The 25,648-nt window shown below is 41.6% G+C and overlaps 1 protein-coding gene across 2 annotated transcripts in view; it reads left to right on the top strand.

Annotated features, from left to right (window-relative positions):
* The window catches only part of LOC133507852 (MAP7 domain-containing protein 1-like), a 37,119-nt gene extending 12,491 nt beyond the window's left edge, over positions 1-24,628 (top strand). Inside the window, exons 2-17 of one of the 2 annotated variants that reach the window (XM_061833781.1) lie at positions 2,236-2,445; positions 6,813-6,881; positions 7,052-7,072; positions 9,461-9,624; positions 10,018-10,126; positions 14,715-14,834; positions 15,484-15,632; positions 17,581-17,723; positions 18,165-18,379; positions 19,135-19,447; positions 20,332-20,512; positions 23,128-23,232; positions 23,318-23,368; positions 23,449-23,503; positions 23,661-23,879; positions 24,021-24,628. In XM_061833781.1, coding sequence (XP_061689765.1) covers positions 2,236-2,445; positions 6,813-6,881; positions 7,052-7,072; positions 9,461-9,624; positions 10,018-10,126; positions 14,715-14,834; positions 15,484-15,632; positions 17,581-17,723; positions 18,165-18,379; positions 19,135-19,447; positions 20,332-20,512; positions 23,128-23,232; positions 23,318-23,368; positions 23,449-23,503; positions 23,661-23,879; positions 24,021-24,031 — 2,135 coding nt within the window. In that variant the 3' untranslated portion in view covers positions 24,032-24,628. The remainder of the gene's footprint in view (positions 1-2,235; positions 2,446-6,812; positions 6,882-7,051; positions 7,073-9,460; positions 9,625-10,017; positions 10,127-14,714; positions 14,835-15,483; positions 15,633-17,580; positions 17,724-18,164; positions 18,380-19,134; positions 19,448-20,331; positions 20,513-23,127; positions 23,233-23,317; positions 23,369-23,448; positions 23,504-23,660; positions 23,880-24,020) is intronic. The other variant, XM_061834585.1, reaches the window with a different exon arrangement.
* The last annotated feature ends 1,020 nt before the right edge of the window (positions 24,629-25,648 follow it).

Here is a 25,648-nt window from a genome sequence, read left to right as displayed (position 1 = left end):
TGTTCCTGTCTCATCCAAACAAATTGGATCCAAGTTTACTTCCCACGATTCCTCATTACTGCCGTACAGTGGGGTGCGTTGGAAAGAAGCCCAGTGTTAATCTGTAATTTATGTGGTTGGGTGGGCGTGTTACTCTCCATCTGCCCATTGTTGGCAAACGGACTAGAGAGTTGGCCTTCAGCCTCGCAGCGTCCATCTCTTATGTTCTACCTTGTGTTTTGGTTTTTTTTTTTGGTAAGTGTTCACCGGACACTTTTTCCTCATTTTGTCTGCCAGCTCTTCTTTCTCAGGAAGTATCGCATAGTGTGTCCTCATGGAAGTGTGCAAATAGCTCCATCACCTCGTTTTTGCTTCTACTTCTATTTTCTGTCGCTGTGAGCCACTGCACAGCTCGTAACTCTTTTCCTCCAGAAACAAACATGCAAGGGGCGGCGCATGCAGTGAGGTCATTGAGCGGATCAGCTGGTCTGCAGAGAAAAAAAAAATCAGAGCAGGGAATCAATGTCTGGTAGCTTTTTCTGGTTTCTTCACAGTGACCTTATGGCTGGATCTTTGTTCATCAATGAGTCACGGACATTTTTTACTGAATTTGAGCCAGAATATTTGAATTACCAGTATATGGGATGTGTATAATATGTCGTCACTATCTTTTATTTGGGTTGAACAGTTGTAACTTTAACATAAGATGCTATGTTGGATGTAATGTTGTACATTGTGTAATAATCTTCATCCATCCATCCATCCATTTTTTTGCTCTTTATCCTCGCGAGGGTCGCAGGGAGTGCTGTAGCCTAGCCCAGCTGTCAACGGGCAGGAGATGGGGTACACCTTGAACTGGTTGCCAACCAATTGCAAGGCACATCGAGACTAACAGCCGCACTCACAATCATATATAGGGGCAATTTTCAATTAATGTTGCATGTTTTTTTGGTATGTGGGAGGAAACCGGAGTGCCCGGAGAAAACCCACACAGGCACAGGGAGAACATGCAAACTCCACACAGGCGGGCCGGAATCGAATCCAGGTCCTCATAACTATGAGGGCAACGCTTTATCAGCTGTGTCACCGTGCCGCCTGTAATAATCTTAATAGACTAAATGAAATATGTTTCAAAATTGTCATGTGAAAAAAGTCAAATGCTGGAATACTGTTGTAGTTAATCATTACAATAAAATTAAAATATTAGATTTCAAAATATCCTAAAAATATTTGATAGGTGCAGCCCTAATTGAGTTAAATTACCGTATTTTCCGCAATCTAAGGCGCACCGAAAAGCCTTTAATTTTCTCAAAAGCCCACGGTGCGCCTTATATATGGATCAATATTGAGCCTTGAGTGCAGCTCCATCTAATGGATGCATCACGTAACCCCACCGTCTACTGTAGCGTCTATTCTATGTGCCTTATAATCCGGTGCGCCTTATTTATGGAAAAAGTTTTAAAATATGCCATTCATGTGAGGTGCGCCTTATAATGGTGTGCGCCTTATTGTGCGGAAAATACGGTATCCTTTTTGAATGAATTTGGATTTATTGACTATGCCAAACCTGTTTTTTTTTTTAAATTGGATTTGTCTGCGCAACACACTGAAACATAACTTGCGGAGAGCAGAAGTAAATGTCCACTAGTCTGAACTTTTCAATGACAAAGTTTATCGATGAAATTATATATTTAGCAGCAACACCACACTGTGCTGACCCCTAAATTTGCAAAGATCTGAAATATGGGATGCCAAAATATTATTTTTATTTGTATTCATTACAATGTTTGGATTTAATTTGAAGTTTTCATGCAACTTATTTCAGTGGGTGTGTTTTCTTATATTAAAATTCCATGATCCATTCCATTTGAGGGACTTAGTTGTTTTAGTGGGAGTGAATGTCATCAATTTGTGTTGTTAGTTTTATATGCGTTCTGGTGTGTCAAAACAATGCTGACAAGAGTCGTTTTTTGCAGAGCTGAAAGGGACTGGGGGGATTTGCAGTCTTGCGGCAGATGTGCTGATGTGTGTGCGAATGACGCGTGAAAGAGAAGTTATTGATTACTATTGAGGTTTGAGTGTTTGCGATAATGAAGTTGCTCTGAGCTCCTGAGGTTAGACAGTGAACGTGTGTCAGCAATGAATTAAGTAAGTTGTTAGGTGTTCAAAGTGACATCTGAGCCAAGATAATAGGATGTTACCATCTCTCAGAGAATGAAAATTCTCATTTTCTTTTCATCTGCCTTTCTCACCCAGCTCTGCCCTTGCAAGGTGACTCTCAGTCCATCCATAGTGATGACAAATGTTTGGGGAGCGTGCTTCTGACGCCAGACGACTCAGCAATCACGGACCTTTCCCCCAAAATTGAGTCTTGCACCAAAGCAGAAACCCCCACGGAGAAGGATGCTTTGTGCAAGATAGACAAGTCGGCCCCAGGAACTAGCAGCAGCCCTCAGCCCAAGAAAGGTGAGCTACAATTATGGCTGTTGTTTGGGCGTTTGTGCAAATATTTTCTTTCTGGTCTTCAGTAAATGTAACTACAGTTATATTGGATATGGATCAGTTAAATGTATGTGGTTATGCATTTAGATTTTAAAATCAACCTTTGATGACCTTACCAGAAAGCCTCTTATGTTCAAGGCAAAACTCAATTTTCCAAATAAGAGGTCAAGCATTCTTGCTTCAAGCTGGTAAACTAACATGTAAAACAAAACAAGTTAACATTGTGTATTAAAATACTCAAATATTCAACCAGGCCATATAATTTCGCCCAACCAAAGTTTGCTAGGTCTAGCTAACATCAAATTTGAATCTCCTGCAGAGGCTAATGCAGAATATATAAACATAAATATAAATATATAAACACAAATTGCCACAAACGACAGCGTACGACAAAACACAACTATTACTGAAGCTCAGAGTTTGGGGACCTTCTGACCATCTTCTTGCGTCCTAATTACACTGCATCTCTTCTAGTAGAGCTCAGTGGTGCCTGGCAAGACATAGCGCGACGAGATGTTTCGCTGAAGTCATGCAAAATGCAGACTTTGTGCTGTAAAAAAAACGATGAAAAACAATGGCTTCAAAATCTGTGATATGGAGCTTCCGCACCTAGGTCACCTAGGTCACCGAAGTCACGTGACTGGCCATACTGATGAGCAAGCAATGCATTGCTCAATGCGAAGTCGGTTGGAGATGACACGAAAATATGTCTTATAACACTACACCCAGAGTTTTGTCCAATACCGTTAAACATTTAGAAAGTGATAATAAATGAATGTACTTGGAAAAATGAGAGACACTTGGCATAGAGGACCCATATTTAATGCCGAAGTCGATGTTTTCGCCGATAAGAAATTAAACTGTTAACCCACTTCCGCTTGTCTTGGACAACTGGATCTACACATGTATCTGGTGAGTAAATCGTCGAGATTTACACGGAAAAGTTTGAAAGCGTTTGAAAGTTTGGATCTGTTGTCAACGGGGAGACGGCTCGTAAACGCAGACGTGTTTGTGGCTACACGTTAACCTTTGACGAAATCAATCGATCTTTTCAGATAGTATTCAATACAAATACTAATATTTAAATAAATGACCCCTGGTTTTACACAAACTCTCATTCATTAACAATGATCGGAAAAAAAAAGAGGACAAGCCAGTCGGGTCCTCTGTAGCGTTTCTCAAGAACGATTGATAATACCAAGTTGGCTCATTTGAGAACAAGGCGTTAAAAAAAAAAGACAGTCGCCTCCTCCTTACAAAAAGCATGTTACGGCCACACGTTAAACTTCCGTAAACCTCTCCGTGACAAACTTTTTTTTTTTGAATTATGCATTGTTCTCTAATGAGTCAATGTGTATTTAAAGAGAAAATAAATCGCTAGGATAGGCTTCAGCCCCCAAAAATGGAAGCGTGTTCCGGCCACACATTAACCTACGTAAACCTCTGTGTGACCGCCAGTTTATTTTCTTTTTTTAAATACGCACTGGGCTCATTTGAGAACAGTGCATATTTAAAAAAAAAAAAAGTCTGTCGGGGAGAGGTTTACCGAAGTTTAACATGTGGCCACAACACGCTTCCGTGTATGTTGGAGACGACTCCGTGTTGTTTTTTTCTTTTTTTAAACGCATTGTTCTCAAATGAGCAAACTTCGCATTATAAATACTTGCTGGGAATTTGAGATTGAGAAGAATAATTCCTACCTGAAGTGAAGTGATCGCTACATAGTCGTGTGTATTTAGTTTGGCACCATCCATCACCTTTAATTGCTGAAATCCATCGACCTTTTCTGGTCTTTTCACCTGGTATTCTGTAGAATGACCTCTTTCAATATTTGTGTTGTCTGTTGTAACAACCAACAACACAACACGTATCGGGCATTGTGTAGATTCTGCTCCGGTTCAATATCCCCCACACTGTTGAGCAGCTCTTTTTGACCGTCAATATGGCGCTGTGAAAATTGTAACGTCACATGCACGAGCTCTATAGTAGTTGGACATGAATGATGAACTGAAATATAGCGGGGGAATGCTGTAAATAGGCCCTGATTTTCTGTTGGTGTTTCAGACAGCGCCCTTAGCCTTAAGGCCACTTTATACTCCCATGGCTGACAATGCCCGCATTGCATCATGTGACCTACACAGCACCTCTGCGTAGCCTACTGCGGACAAGTAAAAAAAAATTTTTGCTGTGCTTGGCCCGCTTTTGTCACATGCTGTGGTGACCGTTCCCCTCTGCTATATATACTGTACGACCTATGCTGCCGCCTTCTCGATTTGATTTTGTAGCATAATTAAACGTATCATCTGCTCGTTTAGGTCCATTTGTTCAAGCAGACACCGTCCCACTGTCGCAATTGTTGTTGTGTTCCTTGTTAGGGTATGGAAAACAATAGTGACACCTCTGACTTGGAGAAGATCTGCAACACATTTTCAAAACTACTCGTGTGGGTTGCGCTTTGAGCCGCAGTGACGTCAGCGCACGAGTATAAAGAGGCCTTAAGTCAGGGACAGAGAAACTGGTGGGGTGATTATTGTGTAAATCATCTTAACTGTTGCTCACAGATGTTTTCAGATATTATCTAGGAAAGATATTTCACACTTGATTGGTTGGCAGGGCCTCCAAGGACCTATTTGCTCACAGGCAATTAAAAAGAAAATGTTTTGATGCGTCCTCTTTCAGTCGGGTGACTTTGAATGTTTTTTTTAATTGGGCAAATCAATTCCACTTCTGTCTTAAATTAATTGCAAAAAAGATAGAATTGCTTATCCTCTTCAGTTGTCCTTTTTACTGATTTTTTTTTTTCTGTATGTTGCAGCATAAAATGTTGCGTGAGCATTTTATTTACTGCTCTTGGTGCACCAGGAAGGTTACTTAGTCATCATTTTGGATCTCCTGCACTGCTGTCCAACATCAAAATTATTAAAGAAATTCCATGAAAATGGCTGAAAAGAAATTAAGCAGGCATTTGTGTTCCTTTGTCTTAATGATAAAATAAAAATACAGCAAACATGTCTAATGCAATACAGTACATGTCATACAATTACATAATTTTGTACTTTGGCACAAATCAATTCAAATGGATTAAAGCCAAATCATTTGTGATTTGGAGACATGCTGTATCGTGCACTGTGGTGCGATTGGTGGGGGGAGGGCCAGGTACATTTAGCGGGGTCACAGCAGGACGACTCCTTTTATGTATATCTGTGAGATTGGAGCATCCTTTACATTAACATAACGGACCCAAATTGAAGACTGAGAGGGAGGGATTAAAAACCAAGTTGCCATGGTGATGGCGATAAAGTGCTGCACATTACATGATTGGTTGACTCACACAGCACACATGACACAATACAGATGCAAATCGCAAAAAGAAAAGAGCTCGGTGAGCAGCCAGTGGCAAGACTGAGCATGGAAGACATTGAAATTACATTCCCATCTGAATTTAGTGGCGGTTCATCAACATTGTAGCCAGCAACTAAGCTGCTTTGACCTTGAAGAATTATTAAAACTTGGAGTGTGCAAAAATGGGCCCTGCGCAAAATGGCTTGAATCCCCCCAGCTAATCAATCAAGTAGATTTTTTTTTTTTTTTTTTTTTTTTCCAAACTGAAGGTTGTTGTTTAAGCAACTATGTAGCGGTGTCATTACCATGCTCAATGTTCTAAATGTTTCACAACAATGAGTCAGAATGCATACATTATAGTATATCACAAAAATGCAACTCATTCCAGCTTGATGGACTTAACTGAAACTATCCTGCCACAACTGTTGATAGCGCTTCTCTCTTGTCAAAATGAACTCATTGAAATTTAGATATAACCAGAGAAGGCTTTAAAATTAAAAAAAGAAAAGCAAGTAGCAAATAAAAAAAAAATGGCACCTGGTTATAAGCCTAGATACACAGTTCAACGCTCGCGGGTCGTATTTGAAACACCCTTTCGCTACCGTAATTTCCAGCCGACAAGCCGCGACTTTTTTCATATGCTTTCAACCTTGCCGTTTATGCGGTAATGCAGCACTAGCGTTAACGCGATGCTAGCATTAACGCGGCGCCAGCTTTAGCGCAGCGCTAGCGTTAAACTCTTTCTAGTACCGAGGATTATAACCAGGTGCGCTAACATTAGCGCCACACTTACACTAGTGCCACATCACCGCAAGTACATCAAGTACATCCATCAGATGCAACTAACTTTCACTCAAGTTGAAAAAAGGCTATCATCAACAATTAAATGGTGGCTGAAAATTAAATGCATGATAATACAATGTAGCATAAAATATTTGGGTACCCCGTAGTGATTAAAAGATTGTTTTTTTTTTCTTTTTCTCACACAGATGCTTTGAACTCAGAACAGCGACAGAAGCTCGCCAAGCAAAGGAGAGAGGAAAGAGCCAGATATATTGGTGAGAGTTAAAGTCGATTTACATCATACGATGAACTGGTTTGTGCTGTCACCAAGTTGATGCTTTTCTTTTATTCTGCCCTACTCTAACCTCTTGTATGTATGGTCCCTTCTCTGGCTCTCTGCTGATGGGTATTGACATTTCTTGTTGTTTCCTTGCATGGCTTTCAGAACAGCAAACACAGCTGCAAGGTAAGGTGCTTCACTAAAACCGTCAACATATCTGCGATCATATCATTCAGGGGAAGAAATTGTATCATTTTTGGGGTAATTCCCATTCCAGAGTATATTCTTCTAATCTTTAATCTTTGTGACCTCCTTTTTCATTGGATTTCATTTTTCATTACCACCTCATGCATGTTTCAGTCTACCACCATCATGGCTTTTTGGCTGGAAATGGAAAATAAATCATGTGGGCAAAAAATCTTGAGACACACCACTTAAGTTAATTATGCGATCCAAGGATTTTGATTAATATGTGCTTCCCACTTTATGGGAACAGTTAAGGCAATGCTTTTTTCGCACCTTTTTTCCAGTGTGATTTTACCTCACCTTTTTTTTTTTTTTTTTTTTTAAATGGTATGGTATGATACTTTACAGAGGCCCCGTAGCTCAGTGGTTCGAGCACTGGGTTGGTAAACCAGGGGTTGTGGGTTCGTATCCCACTGGGGCCTCTACTCCCTGAGAAGGATTGCGTCAGGAAGGGCATCCGGCGTAAAAATTATGCCAAACATATATATGCGTTCATCTGAGATGATACGCTGTGGCGACCCCGAAAGGGACAAGACGAAAGAAACACACATGGTATGGTACTTTATGTGACTCCTGACCTCTTCTGTCCATTTTTAAATGAAGGAAGAAAAAAACTATCTGACTTATCTTCCCAGAAGAATGAAAGATGAGTAATATTATGGAGCCTTGGGCATAAAAGATGAGCCGGCTTTAATGTCATCTGAAACGAGGCCTTTCAGACTGATTAGATTTAATTACCACATTCATTATCATTGCAAGTGTGGTCATGCTGCTGTCACACCACTGTATTTTTTTAATCATCATTTTCAAAGGTTTAATCTGCTTGAGTAGCTCTCATTTTCAACTCGGGAACTATGTTTTTTTGTACCACTTCCAGTGTTGGTGGTATGGTGTTAAGGATCACGTTCACTTAATCTCCTACTAAGAAAGGATCGTTACAAATCAATGCAAAAATGCTGAAGTCTGTCTTCTTAAGTAATCTGTCAATCGTCATATGAGTGACGCTTTCCAATTTAAGCACCCATGACAGATTTTGGACCCTTTGAGGACCCCCAAATAAGGTAGCTTTCGGTGGGGACTGATGATTTATCCTGAAGCCTATAAGTACAAACACAAGCTAAACTGTGATGTATTTTCCACAATTTTGCAGTAATCCTGCAGGCATAATGGGATTTTTTCTCTCCCAGCAATTGGATTACCAAAAGAATTTGCCATTGGTGCTTTTTTAACAGAGAAGAGCTGCAGAACACTGCATGGAAGAAAAATCTTATCTTGGCATGACGCTGCTACATTCCTCCGGACTTAGCATTACAAAGTATTTGTAATGCTGTTCAACCCGACTAAACTCAGGGAAATATCGCTGCCTTGTGACTGCTTGCCGCCTAATTCATGGCGTACCCTGGTTCTTGCCCAAGTCAGCTGGGATAGGGCCGAGCTCACTCGCAACTGTAATATGTACAAAGTTTATAGAAAACAGTGGGAACATTTGTAAAGGTCAATATTCCCCACTTGCTCATTTTGACCTTAAACCTTCATCATTGGTACACTGAGGAACCACAAAACCCGGTTTCAATCTCACCACAGTATGGTTTAAATGTGTAAATACTGATCCTATCTGACTTTCCACGACTCAATTTGTCAAACAAGCTACAGATTGTTATGCGTCTAGCTCTGCCATTTTAAGTCCCGAAAACTGCAGTTGGTACCCCAATGGAAGGATGCCTGTCAAAGAATTCTTTAAAGTAGTACTTTTACCCCAATTTTGTTAAAAACCTGTACAGTTATTACACATATTAGTCAGATATTCATCCGACTCCTTGTTGGAGACACACCATATCCTACAATGTCGCTTCATTCCAGTTGTTCTTATGCTTTTCCGATATCTGGAGGCTAATGTCTGCAAAATCCCAAATGGCAAAGTTAAATCCCAAGAAGTTATTTTGGAACACTTCCCATATTGAACAGGAACAAACCCAAACTGTACCACTTGTTAGAAACGGAGCTCGAGGCTCATAAGCACAGACAGCTGCTATCCAGCGTGAAAGAAATTTTAATTTAAGAGTGCTGATTGCTGTTTAATTGTTCCCTGAAGAAATGAGCCGTGGTTGTGTCAAGACCAGCATCTGCTAAAGCAGCCTTTGAAGCTCTGCAGGAAACCTATATTTACTGTTGCAAAGATTGGTGTGAGAGAACAACCTTCCATCTGTTTGACTCTTTCGTTCTTTAGGCGTAGTTCTCCATCTGAGGAAAACTTTTGGTGGTCATTAATACCTTGAGCACGTGGGTTTCGTATATGACCGACCCCTGTGTCTTTGGTAATCTTTTCAGCGGCAAAGAAAGCTCAGTGGCTGGAGAAGGAGGAGAAGGCCCGGCGTTTGAGAGAGAGTCAGCTGGAGGACCGCAGGAAGAAGCTGGAGGAACAGAGACTGAAGGCTGAAAAACGCAGAGCTCTTCTGGAGGAGAAACAGAAGCAGAAACTAGAGAAGAATAAGGTGCGTTTGATGGCAACAGGTACATTTAATAACCAACATTTAGAGTGCTCTCACACCTATAATTTCTCTGATACCAATCCATCGATGGGTTTAGTCCTTTTTAACTTGGTAAAAAAAAAAAAAAACAAGTGACCTAAAATGTGTCACAGGGATATCCTTGTTGAATTTGTGAGTAAATTTAGAACAGGTCAGAGTCTAAGTTTTGTTCTCCAGTTTTGTAACTGTGTTTACACCTGCATGGACAAATCACAACAGGGGAGAAAACAAACTCAAGTTCACTTAGAATGGACCAAAATAGGCGAGTCTGATTTTTTTTTTTTTTTTTTTTTTTTTTAAATTTGCACTCTCAGTAAATAAAATTGAGGTTGACCGTTTGTGGTCTTTGTGGCGCAGGAGCGATATGAGTCAGCCATCAAGAGGTCGACAAAGAAGACGTGGGCCGAGATCCGTCAACAGAGATGGTCTTGGGCGGGTGGACTCAACCAGACCTCCCGCAGGGAAAGTAAGTTTTTGTGCCAAATGACGATATCGCATCCTGACTTGAGCGTCGGGGCTTGAATTTGAGAAACGTTTGCACAGACTCGTCTGAGGCCAGTCGTCCAACTGACGCAACTCAAGGAAACAGTTTCAGAAGGCGTATGTGGTTGGGAGGGTGGAGTACCAGAGGTCCCACACATGATCTCAGTGCTGAGAATTGTCTACCGAAATTCCTGTGGCTACGTCCTTTCTCCCTTTTAAACTGGTGAAAGGGGCAAACTAATATTTTTTTTCATTAGTGAACAGCAAGGTTCTGTGAGGTCATTTGTTCTTGCATACAGTTGTTGCAAATGTGACAAGTGGCTTTTTTTTATCTCTCCTTTTGGTGACCTTCACGGCAAAAAATCTTGATAATGTGATCTTGTGGTGCAGCACTAAGGCAAATCCTCGATTTCTCACAAACCCTAACCTTTTCCTGACTTGTTCCTGAAAATGTCCCTTCATCCTCTGAGCGGGAAGTCCGATTGATCCTCCCTGCAATAATGAATTGGCGATGTGACCTCGTGGACCGGTGCATTGCTTTCAAGGATATAATCCAGAATAAGGGATTGGGCAGCGCCATCTCTGTGTGGACCATAGCACTCCGGTGCTCATGTGAACAGATTTTGTGTGTTGCGTTCTCTCCGGTGCAGGCAGATGCTCAGCCTCCACGGTCAACTTGCCAAGACAGGTGGACCCTGTCATTAACAACAGGCTGTCCAAGTCCTCTGCCACGCTCTGGAACTCCCCCAACAGAAGTAAGGACGACCCAACGTCAGTGTCCGCCAGGCTTCCCTCCTTCCTCATCCCCTTCCACTTTCCCTTCCCCCGAAACCCTAATCTGGTTTTTGGTTTTTCTTTCATTCTTATCATTGTCGTCTCTGGTGACCTGCCTGCCTGCCTGTGCTTGGTGACTGGTCATTCGCCACACAGCTCCCCAACACTCACAGTCTTGTATGCATTGTGGTTTTTTTTAGTTGATTCATCTGGTCTGGTTGTCTTTGATTTGAGTCGCATTTCTGCATTTTGGATCAACCTCAACCTTCTTTCACTTTTGAAGTCATAGCACCATGCTTTGCGATACTGTGTTTCAGCAGCTTATACGTTGACATCTCTTCATGGCATTTTCATGTGGCGTCTCCCTCCACGTCTCTGTTGGTGGCTTTTTGTTATTGTGGTGGTGGTCGGTGGTATTGATGGTGAATATGAACTTTTCTTCCAATAAGTGAATTGAAGTAGCAGAAAATACATGAAAGTACTTTTCTGTTCATTAAAGGTCAACTGTCGTCCTTATAAACATTCTTTAATAGGTATTGAAATGAAAAATACATATAAAATTATTCACTTCAATGTCTATACGAAAAAATAAATATGAGTGTAGAGCATGTCATTCTTGCTCAAAGTTGCGGAACGGAAGTGTCATTCGACGACATCCAAGTGGTCGCCATATTTTCTGCATCGACTGTCCGTGACGTCACTCTGGACATTCGCCATTAAAAACACGCTGTGGCCCCTCGTACGGGACACGCCCCTTCAGACATAGAAGCTCTTTTCGAAGAACAGAACATCTCACAATCGAGTGAAGTGTCCGGGGCAATATTACCCTATTGTTTTGAGCCATATTTAGATGATATGCGGATCACTTCTAACTAACAACAGACTCCCAGACAGTATGTATGAGCCAGCCCAGCCGAAGCCATGCTCGTCTGCGAGGCACAACCCGGAAGCCTTCACCGCCGAGCCTGACACGTTAGCTGTCCGACGCATACATCGACACATTTAGCACCCCTGTCATACGTATGCGGATCTTTTGATGCGTTATGAGAAACTGAGTACGTGGTCCCCCCCAAACTATTATTTTTTATAGTAGCTATATACACACCTACCGGTCATTTGGAACCCACGAAGCTCTCGCAATCCTTTTTTCACGACAAACTGGGTCTCTTGGAAACTTATAAAGGGTAAATCCATCCTGCCGAGTGTTCGAGCAATATCCAGCAATGCGACGAGCCGGCATTTTGGCTAACACAAAGGAACAACATGCTACCTTCCCGCAGGTAAAACTAATAGAAAGAAACAAGTCCGCTTGAGCCAACGTCACTTCCTGCTTCTTGTCGAAAACAAATCCCGCGAGCGGATTTTCATGGCGGGAGTTACAAAAAGGCATATACATCAAAATCGTGTTTTGTGGTGAAAAAACAGAGGGGCCGATACCGGCTGCCGTTTTTTCATTAATAACATACTCAAAACAATCCATTTCATGACACTTGATCTTTAAGGAACAGGCAACATGATATTTAAATGTTATCACTCCCTCACCTCAGGTTTCCTTTATTACAAAACAAAACTTTCCTTGACATAACCAGTATTGTCGAACACGGACTGAATCCAACTAATGTTGTTCAAGATGTTCATGATGAGACCTTTTTGAGGCTTTACATGGTGCTGCTGGATTTCGGCATGCTTATATGCTCACAGGGAAAATGGTAATGTTTTATTTTTTTCAGAGCCACTCTTTCAAATGTTTTTATTTGGATTGCTACATTCAGATATGCCAAGTCTTACATAACATGTATCATTCGAGATTGTCTTTCTTGCTATGTAATCAGCAATTTTGCTCTCAGTCGTCCACTCTGACATTCTGGAGGTTCAGATTTCATGCTTGATTGTTACCTATGCAGAGCTTTGTTACTCTGCACAGAGAACAGGGCAATTATGAACCGAAATCTGACATCTCTGCAAAGCCAGGGTTAATAATTATCATTTATTGTACCAATATTGAAGAGGTTAGGGTTGAGAGTCTGCAGCCATTTATGCACAGAGGCAGCCACCACACTACCTACACAGAAGACTATCAGCAGACTCCAGCTAAACGTAGTCTCCTTGCCGCAGTGGAAAAAGAGGACAGTAGTCAGTGATACACCGCGGTTGCCTAGCAACAGGGGCCGAGTCAATTTGTTGGTCAGTCGTAAAACACACAGCGAAGGTGACAGGCTGTGTTCTTAAATGAGGAAAGCAATCTATGATCCAAAAAGTCATTTCACATTTGCTTGTGAACGCTCACAAACACGGTGCAATTGCATTATCATTACACATACAGTATACATCGTAGGGGTGTTCCCGTGCATACTTTTTTTTGGAATGTCAACGCAGCATGAAGCATTTCAAAACAAAAACACAAATTCAGCCATGGACATTATGCCTGTTTAATTACTGCATCTTAAAGGTATTCTAAAGCATTATGACCTTTTTCCACAGAAGAAAAAAAGAGATTCTACAAATTACTGACTAATCAGATCAGAGTCATGAAATACCCATTTTAGTAATTATTGTGACATATATGAATTGAATAATCATCTCTGGTTTCCACGAGCGATAGGACAGTGGGCTCTGCATGTGACAGTGTACTCCTACTAAACGAAATGTTTTGACTTTTGAATTCACTTTGTATTGATGTGTGTGTATGTTTGTGCGTGTGTGCCTGGTGCACATTCACCCACTTCCAATTATAACTTGTATCTTGAAACAAACTGCATCTGACAGACATGGTAAAATGGAAAATCACTTGCATGGGTGGAGGATTTGAGAGACGAACATTTGGACATGTAATGGCTTTATTCAAATCTGCCGTGCGGATTCATTTGTGTTTCACTGTTGAATATGATGACGAGGGAGTGAAAACTGCTGACAGACAAATTATTGAAATGACCACTAACAGTCACGTATACTCTGAGCTGGAGTGTTGTACCGTAAGCTCTCTGTTATGTGTGATGTGTCTGTAGTGGCAAATACCATCCCAATTCTACATTCTTCTGTATAATGTCATCTGTCCGATCATGTAACTATGCACAACATAAAAATGAAATCTTTCATTTTTTTTGTTTGATAGATACTATATATTGTGAGGGGTAATTAAGTGGTCACAGTAATACACTTATACTGAATTATATACTGAATTATATGGAAAGAACCAACAAAGTAAAAACAATTATAAAGGGAAACATTGAGGAGAAATGAAAAGAAATGTAAATCAAAATTAAAGAAGTCAATACAGTAGATTAAGATGTTACATGTCTGGATATGGTAAGTAAATAATTGTTACGTCGACTACATATCTCTGGATGAGTAACGGCTAAGAAGGGATAATTATGTCAACAAAAGACCCGTGGACTATTTGGATGGACTTGTTCTGAACTTAATCACACCCCATACTAGTGTATTGCAAAGCGTTTTGGTCCACTTGGTTGGCTTTTTAGCTTTATTTTGTGAGCTGTGATTTATTGTCTGCACAAGCTCGTGAGATTATTTGCGGTTCCTTCCGTTCAATCATTTGTGCTATTGAATTTGTAATCCTCTCATTGGAAAAGTGTTGTGGGACAATTTTCACTTTCACTTTTCACTCATATGCAGCCCTGAATTTTCAAATTAGAACTCTTGCTACCTTTTTCAGTATTGACAACTTAATTAGGTCACATATCAACATCCACATCACATCAGCATCCCTTGCAGACATTTTGTGAGAAGTGTAGCTGATCTGCCCCTGACCTGATATTGACGGCGCCCTCTTGTGTCAGCCCGCAGCCTGCGCCTGAGTCCGTGGGAGAGCAGGATCGTGGAGCGGCTCATGACGCCCACGCTATCCTTCCTGGCTCGCAGTCGCAGCGCCGCCACCCTCCTCAACAACAGTGACTCTTGTGAGTGTCACATCCCGCCGCCTGCGTGTGTTTGTCATTACTAACGTGTGAACACCATTTATCGTGACTTAATGGAGGTTTTCACAAATCGTGACTTAATGGAGGTTTTCACAATAATCCTTTGGGGCTTGTGGTTTTGTCACTATGTGTGCATTTGTTCAAAGGTGCATATTATACACATTTGATGAGCATTTCTCCCTCATGAGAGTTGAATCCCGGCCCTTCTGTGTGGAGTTTGCATGTTCTTATGTTTGTCTTGCTGTTCCTGGGTTCTCCAAGATCCCCAAAACATTCATGTTAGGTGAATTGAAAACTCTAAATTGTCCTTCAGTCGAAATGTGAGTGCAAGTTGTTATTTATATGTATATGTACGTGCCATATGATCGTCTTGCAACCAGTCCAGAGGGTTCCCAGTCTCTTTCCCAATCAGCTGGGAGAGACTCCAACTCACCCGTCACTCAGATGTAGGAAATGGCTGGATAGATGAATGATTTCCTCTTTTTTTTTTCCATTATGTATTTTGATTTTTAATGACAAAAATAGTTGTGAGGTGAATTGTAATGCATTATGACCCCCGATGTATCTGCCTGCATGGCGTGTGTATAAATGTGTGTGACCCCCTGTCTCTGCATGTCTGCACACCGCTCAGACTCTCACCACTGCTCCCGTTCAGCTTCAGCCAGTCCCCTCAATGCCTGCTCCCACCACCAGCACCAGAACTCAGCGGAGCGCTGGAGGCTCTCCTCGGCCAGCACGCCCGACATCACCCAGCGCCAACGACAACGAAACTCCACACCAGTAGGTTTTGAGTTTTGTTACTATACAGTCATTGTTCCCTAACCACCTGCACGATCTAATGATATCAATACAAAAGCTACATCCGTATCTCTGTATTTAATTTATTGACATCATAGGAGAGGTATTTATTCAGAAATGTTTTTAATATTGGCATTGTAGTTTGCAATAGTGTTCAACTACATTGCGTTATGTTATATATTTAGGCCCTTTTATATATTCAGTCTTCACATGATGCTAGTGCAGTTAATACTCCTGCAAACTGCAACCAAAATAAGAAAAATAACATTCAATAAAGGATATAGACTGAATACTCAGTTCACGAATGTTCGTTTTTCAAAGAAAATTTAGAGATTTTTTTGCTTCCTTTTCCGAACGAAAATCCAGTACTCAAATGCACCCCCAAAAAACGGAAGTAACATAACGTGCGCGGCCCGACCAGCTGAACCACACACGATGCAGTTATTCCATATGTAATTTTTTGCTTTTTTTTCCCTCTCATTATTGGTTGTTTGAAGTTATTCTGCACTTTTGACAGTAATAAAAAGTTTACAGGGCTGAGGGCTGAGTCGCTACAGATACGGCAATGCACTCCAAGCCTCGCCTATTCTACTACTAAAACATACATTTTAAGCAAAAAATAAATATATTTCTTAAATTATTTTATTATATGAAGTATTTAAAATATACACGTATTTCTACTATGCTACTATACTATTTATTATCAGGAAAAGCTAAAAAAAATGCTTTAAAAAGCCCTTTTTTATTTAGGCTTGGAATGCATTATTTGCTATTCCATTAATTGTAATGGGAAATATCGATTCGGTTTTCGAACAGATCACTTCTCGAACAACCTCGTGGAACGCTTTGTGGTCGAGAACCAAGTTTGTACTGTACAGTATTATCTTATTCCTACTGTGATTAAGACATTATTGTTTTTATCTGTAGAAAGAGCTAATGAGTATCCATTTTCCCGTGTGATTGAAGTCCAAAAGGCCATGAAATTAATGATTTGACATATTGGAAATGACCTTTATTGGATCTCATGCCTCGACATGTATTCCATGCTGTGAGTAAATGGCAGGCCAGTAGCTCATTATGTTGCTAGGCAACAAGTGAGTGATCACTTCCCCTTTACAAGTAATGCAATATATCTGTTACAGTACAGTTCCTTATACATTACCAGCTGAGAGGAAAATGTCTCTTTACAAACTTTAAAACATTCATTTATTGTTTAGTTTTTTGGGGGTTACAAGTATTAGACGCAGACTGAAGAGTAAATGGATTCGACAGGTTATGCAGGCAAAGGAAAGGATTCACCCCTTGTAGGGCAAAACCATAGTTTAATCAAATGGATGCCACAATCTTCCCTATCTTGTCATGAAACCATGTGTTTTGTGATATGAGGGAGTAAAGAAGGAAAAGCTGTATTGACAATAATGATGTGAAATTCAATGAGTACTACTTAAAAGTACCTGAATAGTTGCTCAAAGACAGTTCAACAAAACTGATGTCCCTCCAGCAAACAGTAGTCTGAGTTTCAACCCATTTAATATTAATGATTTAAGAGCTATGCGGTCGTTGTCCCAATATAAAGTAGTGGGACTATCCTGCTGAATATGGATGTCTTCTCATTGCAGCCTGGTAAAAATATATTTTGCCGCTGGCTGCGTCTTCACACAGTCAGCAAAGTGAAGTCAATAAGAGTGAGTTTGCATATAAAGACGTGAGCCTAAGAGCAAGTTTACCCTCAGAGCATCCTTGTGAAGTATAATAGAAGACTAATAAGAATATGATATGAATAACAATGATTAAAATGTGTTTTAAGGCTGATCTGAATAAAACCTGCGGTCCTGTGTTGCTAGGTAACCAATGGCTAGTTGCATCAGGGAATGCGCTGCTTTTGTATTCCCTCGAGAAACTTCCCATTTTGTTGTTGTTCCCTTCGAAGGTTGACAAAAAGAAGAAAGAGAAGAAGGACAAGGAGAGAGAGAATGAGAAAGAGAAGAGCGCGCTCACAAAAGAGAAGGTGCAGAAGAAGAGACAGACCGGATCGCCCACCACAAACACAAGGAGATCCCTACCGGAGTCCAGGTGTTGCCCTTATACATCAAACTATCCCATGAGAATGGAGGGGGGGGGGATCCCTTTTGCACATTTTTGAACAGTTTGTCTGGCATAGGAAGCAATGATTTATTCTTGGAGCAGGGCTGTTCCTAACAGATTGTTTGAGAATCTCTTATGTGAGTTCTGAAAGAGGTTCTGCAGGACATTGTTCAGGCATCACTGTGGGCACGAGCACGTCGTGTGTTTAAGGGAGACCGAGAAGCTCCTGGACAGAACTGGCTTTTATCAACTGATGCTATCATGCTGTCAACACAAAGTGGAGTCTCTCTCACATGCGCTTCCACTTGACCTAGTTTTGTTTTTAAAGCACGAAATGTACCTTGAGCCTCACTGGTTTTCTTGACAGTGAGGCTATCTCATTTTCTTTCGAGATCACTATTTCCCTCGCTTGTGTGTTTCCTATCATAGCACCCCCAAGCCAAGAACCAGACCTCCGTCGCCCGCTCCTCCCAAAAGTCGTCCTTTATCGCCTTTGGCACCGGCGCCGGGTTCCAAGATGCCCATGGGTAAGAAGACACCGCCTCCTGGCTCCAAGACCCGACCCAAACGGGCCCAGACACCCGCCAGGGTGCAGCCCCAGACGGTCACTACGGTCGTCGTGGAAGCGAGCCAAGAACCAAAGGGTGAGTGTGGTAGCCATGGTGATGATACTCATCCTTCAAGGTGACTTCAGTGTTTGGCTGTCATCCATATTGCACAGCAACATGTCCATTATACAGCAAACAGTGCTGTGTAAATTTGTTTTGGGTAAATTATTGTTGAGTCAAACATATTGGTGGGGATTATTGATTGTGAAGCACACATATGCAAGGTCCCCAAAAGTTCAAATACAGAGTACAGTTGCATTTTTTGTACGACATTGAGAGTTCCTTCTGTTATTTTCATGAGCATACTGTATAATATTTGAACATATTGAGAATGGCTTCCATTGTCTGTTTTACTCGGGCATACACATAGAGTAAGAATATTGTTCAGTTAGTTGCTAAGGGTTATAATAATATGAAGGGCAATGTATATTTTATTGATATGCAGCTCAATATTTTGTGTTTTCTAAATATTTACATTTTTTTTCTAATATTGAAATTTCTTGAAATGGCTTCATAAAAAGCGTAAAATATAACAAACACCTCACAATTTAATGTTAGGGTTAAGGATCACTGAAAAGTGTAACTCCCAAAAATAACACATGGTTAAATTCATATTTCTGACACAATTTCAGTTAACTCAAGTGTTTTCCTGTAATGTAGTTCTTGTATTGGTTGTCATTATTAAAATACTTAATGATACTGCATATGTGGATTAGTCACCCTCATAGAACATTTGTTCTTTGATTGTAAACCATCTTTACTCACCTTAACCTCTCTTTCCTCTCATGTAGACTCCAGTAATGTGTCGGCCGCTGCGCCAAGTGCATCGCCTACCCCCAGCCCACCAGCTGTTGAGGCCTCATCTGGTTCTGCGGCGAAAGAAGACCTCCCCACTCCGGCTTCCTCTCGCGTCGTCAACTCCGCGAGCAATCTCGCCACCCCTGCCGCCACCGTCGCCCCCTCAGTCACAGGGACTGGCAGGCCGTCGGCTGGCACGAATGACCCCGAGGAGGCCACTCGCGCCCTGGCCGAAAAACGCAGACAAGCGCGGGAGCAGCGGGAGAGGGAGGAACAGGAGCGGCAAGAACAGGAGCACAAGAATAGGTCAGTAAGAGTAATCCAATATGTGCCCTAACGTATGTGGAAGTGACATTAATACTCACACTGCATACTGAATACTTTGCATACTTTTAAAAACACTGGGAAAGGTAGGAGTACTTGTTCAACTCCATGAATGAGTAGAAATTAGATATCTCTTTTCAACTGCATAGTACAAGTCATCGGAAGATTTGAAACACAACAGTTATTCCTGAAAAATCTGTTCAAGTAATTGTACTTGGTTACCGTAATTTCCGGCCTACGGAGCGCACCTGTTTATAAGCCTCACCCAGTAGATTTGTAAAGGAAATATCATTTGCTACATACATAAGCTGCACCTGTGTAAAAGCCGCAAGTCCCACATTGAAACCCATGTTGAAACACAAGATATTTACAAAGAAAGATGGTACACAGAGTTTTCAAAGTTTTAATACCTTAGCTTAGCTTAACCTGGCAAAAACATAGTAAAACGAACCAGGCTGGTAAAAGAAAAAAAAATCATACCAGTAAAAAAAAAAAAACAGCCACGGCAGCTACACAGTAGCAACACATTCGCACAGCACTAACAGAGCCGGTTAGAGAAAAAAAACATACCTAAATCACGCGGCAGTAACACAGCAGCAACATGCTGATACAGCGTTAACAGGGCTAGTTAAAAGATATAACATACCGGTAATAGTCACTTCCTAAGCACATATATTCCACCCATCTCACTCTTACCTTTTCTGCTCGAGTGCCCCCCTGTCGCCGTTACAAAAAAGGCACAAATTAGCCGCATAAGCCGCAGGGTTGAAAGCGTGTGAAAAACGTTGCGGCTTATAGGTCGGAAAGTATGGTACTTTCCACTACTGTTTACGAGAATGCTGTGTAAAGTGGATGCATCCTTTCAGGATCCTCAAGGAGGAGGCTATGGCACGCGATGCAGAGGAGAGGAAACGCAGAGAGGAGGAGGCCCGCTTCATGGCTGAGCAGCAGCATTTGAGGGACGAAGCCCAGCGAGTTGAAGAGGAGAAGGAGGCCAAGGAGCGAGCCAAAGCTGAGCAGGAGGAGAACGACAGGCTGCAGAAACAGGTCAGTGCTCGAACCGAGCAATAGATGCATGGCGGCTTTATTTTGAATACGTGATGGTGCACAGTAAAAATATCCATCCATTTTCTGAGCCGATTATCCTCACAAGGATTGCGGGAGTCCTGGAGTCTATCCCACCTATCTTCGGGCAAGAGGTGGGGTACACCCTGAACTGGTTGCCTACCAATCGCAGGCCACATGGAGACAAACAGCCGCACTCACAATCACACCTAGGGGCAATTTCAAGTGTCCAACTAATGTTGCATGTTTTTGGGATGTGGGAGGAAACCGCAGTGCCTGGAGAAAACCCATGCAGGCACGGCGAGAACATGCAAACTCTACGCAGGCGGGGCCAGGATTTGAACCCCGGTCCTCAGAACTGTGAGGCTAATGCTCTAACCAGTCACCACACTGTGCCGCCTCAGTAAAAATAAAAACTCAAAAATGGAACTAATCAAATGGCACTAGTCAAACAATCCTAAAACAAACCAAAAAGATACTATACATCTTATTCCTACATTTCTTCCTTTTTTCTTTACATAAATGTCATTTATTGTCTTTTAATAAAATAGCAATAACTGTTGTCATGCCATTTATTGCTTTATAACTTTAGTGTTTGTCATACATACTGCACATTGCCCACAGCTCCCCATGCTTTGTGCTGCATATGATGCTTCCTTTGCCTTTGAGCTATAAATGAGGTAACTAGTGGCCGCTGCTCGTGTCCAAAATTGTGAAAATGTAAATACTGTTGGTACTGTAAAGCCATCACGTTTCCATTAACGCTCATGGAAACCAGTGATCACCCCCAGGGTGCCGGGAGGCCATTTACCATCTGGGCTGCTTAATGCATAGGAGGATGGCTGCCTGAGCTGCCTGCCCTGCACTGTCTGGCATCTGGGCAGATTATAAAAGGGGAGAATATGTGCACTGCTGTCCCGGATTATATTCGTCGCGCGTGAGCCCTGATAGTCAGAGATGGCCCCTTGTCTGCCCGGGCACATGCCAGCTGGTGACCTCCATAACAGCGCTGAGTGCCAGCTCAGGGAGCCATTGTGATGGAGGAGATAGTGACAGGCCTGTGGTGCTTGTCTCCTTCGCCTTAACGCCCGCGGCGGGCTGATGGGCAGACAAGCGACGTCAGTGTCCGCCATGACCCTCACTCTTTGCTATCCTTGGCTTTCCGCTACTCATTGAATGGATCTGTTGTCCCACATAACAATGATCGAAACTGGCTGGGATCTTATCTATCTTCTCCAAGGTGTGGGGCTCTGTTTATAAATATGAAATACCTGCCCATTTCTACTGTATTTTAGCTTGCCTATAAAATGGTCATAACAAAATTAAACAGTTTGAATGCATGATAAATTTGATGACATAACTCCCTTCAGCACATGTGCCTGCTTGGCGCTGATTGTAAATACTCAGTGAACCATATAATAGAGCTCATTAGTCATGTAGTGTGTATACAACCGCCATGGCCTGAAGGCTACAGAAGTGGCTGACCCTGTGCTGCCACCTAGGGGAGGTTTTCAAAAATGTTTTGAGCTGCATAAAATATACAGTAGTATCAGATCAGGGCCAAACTGAAAAGAAAAAAAACATATAAAACGAGATTAAAGTTGTCCGTATGATATTTTTTCATTTTTTAGATATGAATGATTGGAATTAAAATCAATCTAATTTAGATATTTTTTTTAGATTTAAATCATAATATTGCCATAATAATTTAGCTTTATCCTGCAAACATTTTATCATTGTCATTACCATATTAGGTTTGTAATTTGGGGAAAGACATATTTTTTTTGCCATGTCGTCATTGTATATATTAAATTTTCTCAACTTTTTATTTAGTTTGAAGTAATAAGAAAATAAAGGCATTTTTTTTAGAAAAAATATTTCTAAAGAAAAACGTTTTTAAGGACAAAAATATATTTTAAAGATTAAAGTCAATGTTATGAGAATACTCGTAATTTTTTTAAACTCGTAATTTTTAAAATATTTTTATATATAATGGTATATACTGTATAACTTTTTATAAAATGTATTCATATATATTTAGCATATCTACCTTACAGTTCTGAAGACCCGGGTTCAAATCTGACCTTGCCTGTGTGGAGTTTGCATGTTCTCCCCATGGGTGGGTTTTCTCCGAGTATTCCGGTTTCTTCCCATATCCAAAAAATATGCCTGGTAGATTAATTAGTGACCTTAAATATCCTGTAGGTGGAAAAATTAGTGTGAATTGTTGTTTGTTTCTATGCACCCTGCGGTTGCCAGGCAACCAGTTTATGGTACACCACACATTTTGCCTGAAAAGAGCTCGAACAGGCTCCAGGGCACCCATGATTCTAGTGAGGATAAGCTGTACAGAAAATCAATGAAGAGGTGGATAAACGGTACATCAAGATGATTTTTTTTTGGCTTATTTTGTTATAAGGTCAACTGAAGGATTAAGATCAGAGGAGCAGGATAGTATGGGCAATTCCTCGGTTCTGGGTTCAATATTCGGCACATTCCTGTGTGGATTTGCAAGTTCTGCGCAAGCGAAGTGAAGCCAAAATTCCATTATGTTAACAAGCTCCTTGCAAAATGTCCTTATTTTAATGTGATTAAAGAGGGAGGAGGCCGAGGCCAAAGCGCGCGAAGAGGCCGAGCAGCAGCGCATTGAGAGAGAGAAACACTTCCAAAAAGAAGAGCAGGAGCGGCTAGAGAGAAAGAAGGTAAAGAAAACCTTACCCTCAAAATGTAATCGTAGTCCTTTATCGTGAGGAAGCCACGTCTAAATTTTTGTTTATTTGTGTCTAGCGTCTTGAGGAGATCATGAAGAGGACTCGCAAGAGCGATGCCGGAGAAAAAGTTGGTGTTGTTATTTTCAAATAAGACCAAGTCAAGTGTTGTCTTGTCAAAACATGTATTACTTATTGTGTTCTTTACAGAAGGATGTGAAGGCATCGCCACAGGTTGATGGAAAAGACACAGACCTCAGTAAAGGTAGCTAGAGATTTGTATTTAGTAGACAACATAGTTCCCATGTCAGTCAAATCAAAAGTAGTTTTCGAGAAAATGGAAAACACCCGATACAGGGCACTAAATAGTAGATGAGGAGCCCTAATGATTATTGTCCATATCTATCCATTTCATATTTAAGGCGAAAACCTGCTGAGACCTGCCGCGAGCTCCTCCGGTCCCGTCGTGAACGGAGTCCAGACCGCCGGTCATCAGAACGGCGTGTCGGCCAACGGCGAATTTGATCAGGTGATGCAGCTGAACAGCGGCTCCAACCCCACCGCCTCCCAGAGTGGTCTGGTCACGGTAGGAGAGCCCTTCCTGATGAAAGCGGGCCCCATGAAGCCTCAGCACGTAGCAGGTACACAAGCAAAAGAGATTGGGTTAGCCATCGGGGAAAAGGCATTTGTAGGGGAGTTGACTTTGTTGAATCGATTTTAATGTATGGCGATATTTAAAACCGACAGTATTTTCCATCATGTGTCTCACCTCTCCCTTGCAGAGGTCCTGTGACTCCCCAGCACATCCGTGGACACTCGCCTTATGTCTCCGCTGCAGCATAGAAATTCATGCCACACCACAACTGCTTATACGTACAGTGAAAAATGAAAATGAAACAAAAAAAAAATTGTGTGCCAAACAACATGCCTGTGCTGACTCCATGACAACATGCAGGATCTGATACGGAGGACAGAGTGGGGGGAGGGGACACACTCATCCAAAAGAATGACAAAAATATATATATCATTCAGTATTCTCTGTCTTCAATGTGTTCTGGTGCAACTTTTATTGAAATGTCACATGCAGATTTTACAGTGCACCTTAAAGATGACTGAATTTTTTTGAAAATACAATATAAGACCCCTGAGGTTAAAAAAAAAAAAAAAAGACATCCTGTTTGACAATGGTTGTTATTATTACCGTTGTTCTGATGTTGTTAAGTTGAACAATGTGTGTTTGTTGTTTTTGTCTTGAAATGTTGAATTATTTAACATGAGGAGCATCGTATGGACCGGCCACAGACAAGCGTATGTAAATGTATCATGAGCCTGGCTGCCTATAGGCCTCCTGCCGCAGGGGATCTGTGAAATAAAGCTTTATGAAAGGGAATTCCTCGGTATCTGCATTCTTTATATTTTTGCAAATGTGGTAGATTGTGCTTCATATTTTGAGAAACAGGAAATGTACAGCTGAGTATCCTTATTAGAGTGAAGAAAATAAGGATTTGAACACCTACTATATTGCAAGTTCTCCCATTTAGAAATCATCCCATACAATCAGCAAGACTCAAACTTGTAACATGGCCAAGACCAAAGAGCTGTCCAAAGACACCAGAGACAAAATTGTACAACTCCACACGGTTGGATAGGGCAACGGAGAAATTGCAAAGGAGCTTGGTGAAAAAAGGTCCACTGTCGGAGCAATCATTAGAAAATGGAAGAAGCTAAACATGACGGTCAATTTCAATCGAAGTAGAGGGCCATGCAGGATATCACCTTGTGGGGTCTCAATGATCCATAGAAAGGTGAGGAATCAGCCCACGGACTACACGACAGGACTTGGTCAATGACCTGAAAAGAGCCAGGACCACCATTTCCAAGGTGACTGTTGGTAATACACGAAGACATCATGGTTTGAAATCATGCACGGCACGGAAGGTTTCCCTGCTTAAACCACCGCATGTCAAGGCCTGTCTTAAGTTTGCTAATGACCATTTGGATAATACAGAGGAGTCATGGGAGAAAGTTTTGTGGTCAGATGAGACCAAAATGGAACTTTTTGGTCATAATTCCAATAACCTTGTTTGGAGGAAGACGAATGATGAGTTCCATCCCAAGAACACCTTCCCTACTGAGAAGCATGTGGGTAGTGGTATCATGCTTTGGGGGTGTTTTTCTGCACATGGGACAGGACGACTGCACTGTATTAAGGAGAGGATGACCGCGGCCATGAATTGTGACATTTTGGGGAACATCCTCTTTCCTTCAGTCAGAGGAGCGAAGATTGGTCACGGCTGGGTCTTTCAACATGACGATGACCCCAAGCACACAGCCAGGAAAACCAAGGAGTGGCTCTGTAAGAAGCATATCAAGATTCTGGCATGGCCAAGCGAGTCTCCAGACCTAAACC

The sequence above is a fragment of the Syngnathoides biaculeatus genome, chromosome 1 (genome assembly GCF_019802595.1).
Source record: "Syngnathoides biaculeatus isolate LvHL_M chromosome 1, ASM1980259v1, whole genome shotgun sequence".
NCBI classification, from domain to species: Eukaryota; Metazoa; Chordata; class Actinopteri; order Syngnathiformes; family Syngnathidae; genus Syngnathoides; species Syngnathoides biaculeatus.
This window is presented reverse-complemented; position numbering and strand designations above follow the sequence as displayed.